We start from the raw sequence: 12,680 nt of genomic DNA, 5'->3' as shown, positions 1-12,680 counted from the left end.
ACACACAAAGACAATTAAAAAGACCGAAAAGAGGTGCAAAAGTATCACAAATAGACATAAAATGACCAGAAAGATGTTAAAGCTGTCTTAAAGTGATGCAGAAATAACAATCAAATGCAAACCCACTGCAAAACAACAGCAAAGAGGCACAAAATGGCCAGAAAGAGGTTAAAGCTGTCTTCAAGTGGTGCAAACATCACCAGATAGGCACAAAACAACCGCAAAGACTCAAAAGATGGCTTTGTTTGTCATCATTTTGTGTCTGTCAGTCTGGGTGTCTTTCTACTTGTAGAGGACAGATAGGAGATCTTCTCTAAGTCTGTGCCCAGTGGTCTCTTGTCTCATATTCTGCCCTTGACTGTATCCTGCAGGACGAAGTATCAGGAAGAAAAGAAATATCACCAACCAAATGTGCAGGAAGTCACATACAGGTGTAAAGACAGTTGGAAACACTGGCATGGTTGCAATGACAGAGAAAGCTGTAAAAAGAATTCTGCTTGCAGTTTAACTGGGTGTGTCGTAATCGCATGTGTTGTTGTGCACCGACATGTAATCAAAGCGATGTCCTCCAGAACTGTTAGAAGAAATCTACTCTGTATGGGAGAAAATAAGTACAAAAGTACGAAATAAATAAAATTAGCCGTCTGTATGCTATTTAGTTCCTTATCAGAACAGCTGGTAAACAAGGAGAAATTACAGAAAACATAAAAAGAAATTACCCTTTATAGAAAAGGTTAAAATATATTTTGTCATAGAAACACATATAGAAACAAATAGAACGACAAAAGCGAGAAACAAAATTACAAAAAAATGAGACAGACATGAAACAAAACAAAAAGAGAAAAAACATTAGACAAAAAAGTTACAAAGCGGCAAAAAAATGGACAAACGACACAAGCAAGACAAAAAAAGACACAAAGCAACAAAAATAGTACACAAAACAATGAATAAAGCAAAACACAAGATGACAAAAATAAGACAAACAAAAAAAGCACTCAGAGAGTGCAGTACTCCACCAAGGCTGCTCAGTTTCTGTATCATTTCCAGCAGATGAATCTTTAATAAAAAATGACCTTGTGCTGAGCACAGGCGTGTGTTAAGCATGTGTACGTTATGTACAGATACCGAATTGTGTCACCTAAATATGTAGCGATGTGACTCAGAAACACCCCCACAATTTAATCAATTGTTCCTTGTATCATTTCCGATGGATAAGTCCCGATAAGTCCGCAATGATTGATTTGTAGTATCACAATTATGTGATCATCAGCAGGCAGCTGACGTAGTGTTCACTTGTTGTCATTGTTACAGTGACGCTGTGCCACTATCTGGCAATGATACAGAAATCTTTAACAAACCCGTGGATCCAGACTATAAGCTGCATCAATCAGGTGGTCGTTGTGTTATTTCTGACCTTCCATGGAAATTTCATCCAAATCAGTTAGCCCGTTTTTGAGAAATGTTGTGCACAGACAGAATAACAGATGGACAGACAAACATACGCTGATCATCACATAACTCCGCCGTGTTCCTTGACGGAGCAATTACGTAAAATTATTTCAAAGAAGGTTCTGGAATATCTGTTTTTATCCATGTTGACGTATGATAGGCTACAAATATTGAATGTTACAAGCAAATTACAGAAGAGAAAAAGTCATTTAACCTGTTGTTCTGCTTCCTGTTTGTTTTTAAAGTGATCAAGTGGTATACGTCTAGCCATACTAAGAGCTACACTCTAAATACTTTTAAGTTCATTCATTTTAGAAACTCAAGGTACCCTGCTAACTTAAAAATGAGCATTGAGTGCACTTCAGTTGATTAATGAGTTCAAAATCAGCTGTTTGAAAGCTTAAAGATGAGTTAAAAACCTGAATTTAGGAATGAGTTCAATAAACCCAAAATATTAAGCTGAATCAACAAGTCACATAGACAATAGCAGCAGACAGACTTACTTTAGTTTCATATTTGCTCAGTTTAAAGAGTTTCTTATTCATTTCACTTTGAGAACATTTTTGATCAGAGTCAGTGCAAAAACAGCCTGTGAGGTTTATCCTGGTTACAGGGAAATAAATTATTAGTCTGTGGATGTGGGGATTAAATTCGGTGTGAAGCATGTTTTGTGTTTCATCATTTACTTATGTAACCTGCTTAGGTTATCGTTTACCAATGTGGTCAGTTACTCATGTACATTTTTTAATGGAGCTCTGGCACTTATTCAGCCACAAACGCTGCCCAGTGACTGAGTTCAAATGAGAATCCACTAAAACTAAGAAAGGACTCTCTTCTGTTTGAGAATATTTATTCAACATCAGAAATCTCATAAACATTCAGTACTAGCTTGGTTGGAACTGAAATGCTGTATATGAAAAGAAACAAGCACAACTGGATGTAACGTATTAAAGAAACAAAGCCAGTTTCCACCATGTTTGTTGCCTCAAACTACAAAAACCAAGAGTCTCCGGGGCGTTTTAACTCTCTAACAATGCATCATGGGAAGTCTGTTTACCTGCCAGTGTTGCTCGTTATACAGTGGTCCCTCACTATATCGCGGTTCACTCCTCACGGTCTCACTATATCACAGATTTTTAGATCGGGTTTGGTTCCACAGATTCAGTTTCATTACATCGCAGAAATTTTCAGTATGGATATTTTTTCTACAATTCTTACTGTAGCAAGTCGCATTGATAGGTAACACTAAACACCACATACCTAGTCTTTATGTACATTATAGTTGCCCAAGACTTTTATTTTGACACAGACAACAATATAAATGTTGCAGGAAGTCATCAAACACACTACACTTCACACTCAAGGTCCTGACAACATACCACTTAATCAAACTAACTAGGATGACTAAACCACAAAAACACAATAAAGCATAAATACTAATGACACTGGAACACTAACATAAACCACAATAATGACATTTAAACCCCCAACACCCCGAACTCCCATGGTGCATTGCAGCACAACAGTTCAGTCATAGCCAGCGTGCAGCGCTGGGCTCTGATTGGCTCAGAGATCGTAGCATCAGTCTCCTCCGTCTCCCCTGTGTGTAGCGCATATGTTATATATATTCTATTCTATTCTATATGGTATAGCAGCATTCAGTATCTGGCCTGTCCGTCTCACACAGACATCTGATCACTGCATAGTGTTGCTCTGCGGTGATGTGAGGTGTGTGGAGAGGATTTATAAAGCCTTAACATATACATTAACAAGAAGAACACTCAGAGAGCTCAATACTCCACCAAGGATGTTGATTCTCTGACCTGGTGCTGAACACAGGCGTGTGTCATGCATGTGTGCCTGAATCGCCTGAACTAAATATGTAGTGGGACACATGTGATGGGACTCAGAAACAATTTAATCAATCAATCAATTGTTCCTTGTATCAATTCCGATAAGTCAGCAACGGCAGATTTGTAGTAGGATCACATGATCATCAGCAGGGAGATGATGCGTTCACTTGTTGTCATGGTTACAGCGACGCCGTGCCGGCTGCTATATCTTGCAATGGAAAATCCTTAACAAATCGGTAGATCCGGACTATAAGCCGCATCACTGCCAAAATCTAATCATTTAGTCCTTGTGTCATTTCTGACCTTCCCTGAAAATTTCATCCAAATCCGTTGGTCCGTTTTGAGTAATGTTGCACAGGACAGACAGATTCACAGAGAAACGTAGCTGATCGTCACATAAAATAAATATTCTAGTGTCGGATTTGTGTATGATTGTGTTCATTTGCATTTACTTTATTTTGTTTATTATTTTTTGTGTTTATTTATGTTGTTCTGGTAAGAGCAGTCCGGGTTTGTTGTGCTGAGCAGTGAATAAAGCCTGCAGAAAACTGTCCTGTTATGCTGGGGATGTTTAGCATGGAAGACAGCAAAAGACATGAGCATAAAAACGCAAATTAACTGGAACCGGCCTGACCTACAGCCCTGGAGACGGATGAGTCGACCAATATTCAAGGGTTACAATATGGTCCCTATATCGGGGATTTTCATATATTGTGGGAGGGTCTGGAACGTAACCCCGCGATAGACGAGGGAACACTGTAAACCTAATTGAATAAGCTGAGTGAAATTCAAACTGTTCATTCATGCAACTCATCATTTCAAGGTGAAATGGCTCAAGTTCTAATAAGATCGGAAAATTTATAAAATAGATATTTAAAGTTAAATCAACTACAAACTAACAACATGCATACATTTACACTAAGTAAACTAGAAATGCTGACTCAACTGCATTATTGTATGATGTTTTACAGTATACCATCCATGTATAATGTGTAATTAATTTTTCATGGGTAACACTGAAATTGTAATGCATTGAAAAGCCTCCCCATGCTTGCTGAATTAAAGCCTCCCCACAGCAAATCTGCAGCAGTAGCAAAATTACTTTCCATGAAGACCTTCCAGCAACAACAAAAAGAGCAAATTCAAGAAAATACTTCAATACTGTCATATTGCTCTGGCAGATTAGCTTGCTAAGACCGTAGTTAGCCAGAATGTGAAAAGCAGCTGTTTTAATCTTATACTCCCACTCAGTCTGATACTGATCTTTAACCAGAAGAAGTGTTGAAGAGTGATAAATACGTCACACCCTCCTTTCCAGAGGGAACGGGATATATTCACTGTGATCTCACATTTGGCGGTGTCATGTCACTTAAATTTCATTTTTTTCATGTTTTTTTTTCTTTATGGGGTATTTGAGCGTGAAGAAACTTAAATTTAGAGGTTACTTTGAATCTGATATTTCTCAGAAATCCGGTGAAATCTGAGCACCGACGGTCATTTGATCCGAGCCCACCCCCGCGTCTGCCGGTAAATGGTACGACCGGAGATATAAAAAGCGGGGACAGTGTATCTTCAACTGATTCAACCGTCAAACCGTCAGAATATATCGTTGAAGTAGCGGAGTCACTGCCAAACACCGCAAACATGGAATGGACCGCCATGGAAATCAACCCCGAGGTGGGGAATAACTACTTAAACGATGCTGCAACGTGTTAACGGGCACAAAACTGACCTCTTGTCTGTGTTTGTGTCGTTTCAGATGCTGAACAAGGTGCGTATGAAACGTTAGCCGCCGAGTAATGGCGACATGTTTGTAACCCTTTGATCCAACTGTCAGGTAAGTTTGGGGAGGCAGTTGAACTGAGACCAGTGTTGTCATAACCTCAGGTAACTACGCACCACCGTGTTAGTGCAGTTATTGTAACCTGTGCTGACCTAACCTGACGTTCATGTCAATTTAATGAGCGGCAGCATCCTTCCAGGAGCTTCCCCCGGTGTCTAGGCTGAAGGGTGTGGTCTGAGTGGAGCGGCACAACGCAGCATCTCTGAACGGCCTCGCCAGGCATCATTCATCGATGTCCGATTGTTGTGCTGTTCGGTCATCCATTCATCCGAGCGTGTTTCGTGTGTTTCAGATGATGAACAAGCTAGGCGTGGGTGAGAGCTGGCGCTTTGTTGACGTGCTAGGGCTGGAGGGCGATCAGCTCTCCGCCGTCCCGAAACCGTGCTGTGCCTTGATGCTGCTCTTCCCCCTGACGCAACAGGTAATAAAAACAATAATGATAATCATAATAATGGGGGTGGTGGTGTGGACTACTTCCTGGAAGGGTAAGACCAGAGGGTGGGGTGAGCCAGTGGTACAGGCTGTCTGGGGTGGGGCGACGCTGAGATGCAGAGCTATAATGTAACTTGAATGGACAGGCTAGTGTGAGGAAATGAATCAGCAGATAATTACCTTTTTAAAAAAAAAAAAAAAATTTTCAATGTGCACTCTGATTTTGACTTGAATCTTTGTATTGTGAACCACACCTTATACCCCGGGTCAATGGCCAGATTGTAGTACGATGAAAACACTATTTTAATTTTACTTTATTTTATCCCTTTCTCTTCTAAAAGGGAGAGAGCTCTACATACTCTTGTGATGAAATTGTGATGTTCAATGTGATGATTTACCGGGGTTTCAAATAAAAGAACTGTTTGTATCTTATATTTATGTTGATTAACACTTAAGTTGAAGATCACAATGATTTCATGAAGTAAAACGTTAACCTGAAATAAGTTATTGGTAGCTTTGATCAAATAGTGCAATCACAAATATAATGCAGTATTTTGGGAACTGCTTTTGATACTATTGTACATGCGCAAGATAGCTTAAGATATACATTCATCGGGGGTTCATTTTACCAAGATGGAACCGTAAGAAAATGACTTTAAAATGTATCTGCCTCCAAAATTTGAACTATTGTTTTAAGCTGTGCTATGATCAATAAATTTAATGGCATCAAGTCATATTATATTACTGTACTGGTAATCTAGACTGCAATAATAAGGATGGACATGGGCTCTGGGTCTGGAAAGTGAAGCCGTAAGTGACTTAAACCTGCAACCTTTGTAATGACCAACAGGGGGGATCCACTGGCTCCACAAAGAAAGTGATTGCATAGGAAATTCTCCACACTTCTCACACAGAGGACATTTTTCTCATTTCTCAGTTTTTCAAGTTATCAGTTTTCCTACAAAATCAGAAAATTGATGAATGCTCTTCTGTTTTGGAGAGTTCAAGATGTTGTCTTCAGAGGCCTTTTGCCTGATCAGTGATTCAACGATATTCAATTTATGACGATATAAAATAGAGATGAATAGTAATTCTTTACACCGTAGAAGATGTAGTTACACAAGTAATTGGCATTTTTATGCTGCTTGTTAATTTCTAATAGTGCCCTTAAATCATGCACATATTTTATTTCTTTTTTTAAAGAATTGGCTGCACGTTGTGTTCTCATATGACAATGGCCATGCTCTGTCTGCGTGTGTGTGTGTGTGTGTGTGTGTGTGTGTGTTGTCTTCATGCACGGCAGCATGAGTCTTTCAGAGCGCAGCAGGCAGACAAGGTTTCAGGAGGCTCTGAGGTTTATTTCCTGAAGCAGACAATAGTCAATTCTTGTGGCACCATCGCCCTGCTGCATGCTGTGGCCAACAATAAAGGCAAACTCAGTTTTGGTGAGTGCATCTGGAATCAACATGATCGTAAATACAATAACTACTGTTGATATTACTGTAATTAATTTGCATGCAACTGTATTTAGACTGCACTTATTAATATTTAGCATTTTAATTCTGTATCAGTGTCTCAGCAGTTAGAGATAATTCATATTACAACCAACAGTGTATGTCTTTCAGTGTATGAAAAATCCTCAAACCTGGACTAATCATTAAAGCTGAAAATGCATGCTTTTTCAAAGATGTAAAATACAACATCTGCTCTTGTGACTGGGGTACTGTTTAGTTTGAGCTTGTCACTGAAATATGTTTGTTATGAAGTGCATTGTTAACAGGTTTGAAGCTAAGTCTAAACCAAGGTGCAAGAAGTGATGCACAAATGGCCTGAATAAATGGTAGACTGAGCTGCACCTAGTTTTATATTTGTGTAAAGTCACAAATTTGGCTGTTAGAGCTTCAAGTGCATCGTCCTGGACAGGAGAAATTCAATGAACTATAAAAACAGACAATGCTACGTTTCAGCTCCTACTTAAACTACTTGTGAGATTAAATCATAGTTGTTTGGTGTGGCAGGTTGTGGTTAGAAATAACTTAATATCGACATGTTTATTGCTGATTGAGCTAATTCTCTTGTTTTCAGGTAATGACTCTGCGCTGAAGAAATTTCTAGATGACACAGCAAACATGTCTCCTGATGACCGTGCCAAACAACTGGAGAAGAACCAGGTAAGATGCATTTAAAGGAAATACACTTCATCTGTTGGTATACTACAAATCTGAGCAATAGATGGTGATGTATTGTGTGTAGTATTAAGGTGAGTTCTTTACCCACCTTTAACAATCACAGTTTTGTGTCTTTAGGCATGTTTTTTGTGTATATATATATGGACAGCATTTTCAGTTAAAATATAATATAATATAATATAATATAATATAAAATAATATTATTTATATATATATATATATATATATATATATATATATATATATATAAAAAAAATATGGATTACCACAGCTACAATTTATAAGACTGTACATGTTTTAAAATATCTTCATTTCTCAGACATTGAGGTAAATCTTGATTTTTCAGAATCCGTTTGTGCTGCTTAACCAACATGTTTTGTTGTAGCCACTTGGGGGCGCCACACACCGCTGAATCCTTGTCACTAGCTATGGCCATTTGCTTGTAAACGATATTACTGTGCTTTTGTTTTTCCGTTACATTGCATCTTGGCATCTATATTTGAAAAAGTAGTATGATCTTTTTAGCACTGACATGTCTTTGGTATTTTTATTTATTTATTTTTTTTAAATCTTCCAGGCAATCTGTGAGGCTCACAATGAGGTTGCAGTGCAGGGACAGTGTCGGGTAAGACAACATCAGCACCTACTGATGGCCAACATCTCATACCACTTTCACACTACAAACATGCATGTGCAGGTTTACTGAATGCTTGCTTCATCGATGTTACCCAGTCATATGTGATAGCTGTCAGCCTGTTTGTCACCCTGTTTGTCATTGTTGCATCCAGTCTGTGGTGTAGTCAGTATACTGGAGTGTACCTGAGAATTACACTGATTTGTATTAAATGATTGCCAGATAGAGTTCCATTTCACCTCTGTTTGACTCCCTCTGTCTTTATAGCCCATCTGTGACTTTGCATATGAGGCATTAAGAACATGAGAACGTTTGTATTCAAACCGTATATAGTATTGATGGCAACAGTGTGCAGTTTTTTTCCTGTTTGTTTCACAATATTTACCCTTACATTAATTCTTTATATCTCAACTCCCACAGCCAGAGGCTGACAAAGTCAACTTTCACTTTATTGCCTTTGTCAATGTAGATGGACAGCTTTATGAATTTGGTAAGCACATGTCTTCATGTACATTACTGTGTGTATTTTCACATTCTGCATTCTTAATCATCTTATTTGTTTTTAAGATGGGAGAATGAATGGAGCAGTGAAGCATGGAGTGACCAAAGCGGACTCCTTCATAACGGTATGTCAAAATATGATGAGTTTTTAACAATTTATGGACATTTTAACATTAGATGTGAGCAACATTATTCAATGTGTATCATCTCTGATGAGTCATGGTGTTAAACTGAGATAGGTAATTGGGTTAATGGGTGTCTGGATTCAGTCAGTAAATTCTGCTAAATCATACTCTGACATATCTGCAGTATAGGTCATAAAAAATTGTTAAATACAAACTAAATATCAATGTCTGTAAGACTTGTTGTATAGATAGTGTTAGGATAGATGACATTTAAGGAATGCTGTTTACTACCAATGATGTTGCAAAACTGCTTGAACTGCTGCTGCTCAAGCAATGCAATGGAAGTCTGTTTGCTAAATAAAAAAAATAAATAAGAAGCTGTCTTTTTCATAAGCATAATGAGTGACTGATACAACTAAAAGAAATCACACTTTTACTTACATTTGCTTATAGCCTGGTTGAGTCGTTCAAGGTTAGGTGTTCCTGAACACAAGGCCTTTTAACTTGTGATGTCAAACTACCACAAGAGGGCACTACGTGCATTTGTTACTGGAATTCATTTAAAAGGACTGCTGATGTCTTTGAAGTGTGTGAAGATGCACCAGTGTAGAGGGACGCTTAAGTTGAACATGTGTTTTCACTCTGATTTTGAAAACAAACATTTAGAATTAAAAAAGGGTATTTTGATCAAATGTTGAAAAATAAAATAATGTTTTTGTTTTTTGTTAGCACAGTTTCCACTGTCCAAGTGAGTTTATGGTTTCAATCACAAGTTTTAAATCTTCTTACATTTATTTATATATATATATATATATATATATATATATATATATATATATATATATATATATATATATATATATATATATATATATATATATATATATATATATATATATACATACATACACTCATTTTATGTTCTCTCTGTCCACTCCTTTAATACAGTTTATGGTTGAAGTTTAGTTATTAGTTGAATATACTTGAGACATTTTTAATCATTACATAAAACTTTGATGTGGATGAAAATTCAGTATAAGAGTTGACTTTTTCTTTTCTTTTGATCATGTCTAGGATGCTGCCAGAGTGTGTCGTGGATTTATGGAAAGGGAGCATGGGGAAGTCCGTTTCTCTGCGGTTGCCCTTTGTCAGAGTTAGATATTCCACAGGACACCAAATCAAGCCAATTGTTAACCAAAATGTCTTGGAGCATCCACATGACAAACACAATCAACAGGCACCCAGAGCAGCCTGTTTGCACACACATCTGCAGACACTATGCACTATAAAGCACATATTGTTTCCGCATATTGCTCTCATCTCATGAACAAAGCATTCTTTAGTTTTAGCAAACGCACACACAAACACAATCAAAACCTTTTGTTCTGCCGACGCTAACCGATGCAAGCTTGTCCAAACTCTGTGATTTCATCTAGCCGTGGAAATTGTAAAACATGAGGTCAGGTTTCACCACTGCTTGGGTGCATATCTGTATTTGTCTTTTTGGTACTTATTTTCTTGTGTGTACTCACTGGTGCATCTGTGTCAAACTCAGAAGTCCGATGCTTAAATACCTTTTGTGCCAATAAGAGTGAGATGGAAAAGGCGAACACTTGTTTGGGGAAACTTGTTTCCCTGTTCCTCTGAATGCCTTTGGTCGCTGTGTGGTTGAGTTTATAACGATCTGACATTCCTCAGAATAGCCCAAATGTATCCGTAGGAATAATTTGACCATTGTTCAGAGCATGCTTGCAACCTTTTGAGCGACGTTCTGACATTTTTCTGAAAAACTGAGGTTTTCTTTATGAAGTTTGAGAATCCGAGTTGTTCCCTTTATTTAATTCACTGCTGTTTTGACAAATGCACTTTATTTGAGTTGAGTTTACAATCCACAAATAGTTAAATACACCTTAGGTGTGCTAGTTTACCACAGGTAAAGTGAAACTCCCAGTCAAGAAGGAGACCATCCAAATAAAGTGCTACTGTATGTTGGGTTGTAGTCTTGTAGTGCAGGGTTAGTAGTATTGTCTAGGCTGTGTTCAACTGTTTACCTTTCTGCACTTTCCAGATCCTATGTTGCTGTAGTTCTACTAGTAATGCAGCTGTGGGAATTCAATAAAGCAACCATTAAACTTCCATGTGGCTCCTACTGGGTTTGTTTTAGAAAAAAATCCAAATCGGTCTCCGGCCTTTTAATCTGCGGCAGATATCTTAGGAATGAGATGTCAAAGGTCGCACTGTAGGTATGCGATTTGTTTTGGTTTTTTGCACTCAAAAGATCCTAGTATGCCATCCTAGTCATTGCATGGCCTGTAAACCTGTACAATTGGATTTGTTAATTAGTTGCTGTTTAAAAATATTTAATTCCACTGTTGTTTTGGCAAAACAAATCAGCCATTTGGAAGAAATAGTGGAAGCCATTGCACCGACTAAATGAACAATCAAGGAAACGCTGACTAGATAAATTGTGCCTGTAATCATTAGCTGCAGCTCTAAGCCTTTCTAACTGTGGCTTTAAATCCCAGTAACGTCTACACCTCCATTTCAGCCAACACCCAAGTCAGACTCTATTCACACGAGGTGGTGAAGTGTTTGACGTCCTGAGGTTTCTCACAGCTTGACGCCCGTCCTGACTGGGCAACAGGATGAGAATAGAAGAGCTGTCGATAGCTTGTGTCATCGCTGTTGGGACTGACACAAGACCCTTCTCTGTGCTACAAAAAAAGCAGGCAACATGCAAAATACAGTACACTGACCAGAATAATGGGACCCCTGTTTCGATTATAAAGTCCAAATAGACAAAATGCTCTATGAGGCTAATTGTGGCTAACAGTGGCTTTCACAGATCCTTTCAGAGGGATGAATGCGTCAGTCCTTATCCTAACAAATACCTACACGGTGGAAGAAGGGTCTGGGTGGAAGAATGGGCCTTGTATTGTGTGGCTGTCTTTTTTTGTTGCTGGGAACGTTGCCACTATAAACTACCACCTGAAAAAGTCACATTTGCATTCAATAATCCAATAGGCAAGTTGTTGCAACAGTAGTGGTGATTTTAAACAAAAGATAATTGAAGGGGTTAGAAATAGAGTGGTCTAACCCACAAAAAATCTGGGTTCTGTATCATTTCTGTAATATTTTATGGTCTAGATTTTAGTCCAAAGTGGTCTAACCCACAATCCAAATACAGAGTTCCAGTGGTGCTTGGAATGTTAGACCATTCTGGACAACACAAGTGGTTCGACCACTCTGCTTCCAAACCCTTCAGTTGCAACTTGAAAACCAGGCTGTAGCTGTTCTTTAACACCAAGGTTCTTTTGGGACCTCCCAGGGGAGTAGATTAGACTTATTAGACTGTGTTCAAATGTAATTACTTTAGTCTAAGACAATTTAGAGAAGCATGATAAGATGAACCTGATGAGGGGCACAACTCAAAGTTTTGAATTAAAATCTCTATTATTTGCATTTTCTACATATATATTGCGTTGTCATTAAGTCATTATCCCTGTTTATTGCAATTTGATTTGATAAAGATGAAGAATAATAAAGGTATTCAAACCGGATTTTTACACCTAATGTTGTGGTTAATCTAATTAACAGACCAAAAAATAAAATTTACCATCAATATAACTTCACAAATACAATGTTGGGGAAGCA

At 38.1% G+C, this 12,680-nt stretch overlaps 1 protein-coding gene across 1 annotated transcript; it reads left to right on the top strand.

Annotated features, from left to right (window-relative positions):
* The first annotated feature begins 4,874 nt into the window (after positions 1 to 4,874).
* On the top strand, positions 4,875 to 11,162 carry uchl1 (ubiquitin carboxyl-terminal esterase L1 (ubiquitin thiolesterase)). The gene is made up of 8 exons (XM_055010386.1): positions 4,875 to 4,979; positions 5,062 to 5,566; positions 6,881 to 7,022; positions 7,663 to 7,748; positions 8,344 to 8,391; positions 8,821 to 8,890; positions 8,968 to 9,026; positions 10,101 to 11,162. Exons 2-8 carry the CDS (start codon positions 5,378 to 5,380, stop codon positions 10,182 to 10,184), a joined length of 678 nt encoding a protein of 225 aa, XP_054866361.1. The 5' UTR covers positions 4,875 to 4,979; positions 5,062 to 5,377; the 3' UTR covers positions 10,185 to 11,162.
* The last annotated feature ends 1,518 nt before the right edge of the window (positions 11,163 to 12,680 follow it).

The sequence above is a fragment of the Amphiprion ocellaris genome, chromosome 4, assembly GCF_022539595.1.
Source record: "Amphiprion ocellaris isolate individual 3 ecotype Okinawa chromosome 4, ASM2253959v1, whole genome shotgun sequence".
NCBI lineage: Eukaryota > Metazoa > Chordata > Actinopteri > Pomacentridae > Amphiprion > Amphiprion ocellaris.
This window is presented reverse-complemented; position numbering and strand designations above follow the sequence as displayed.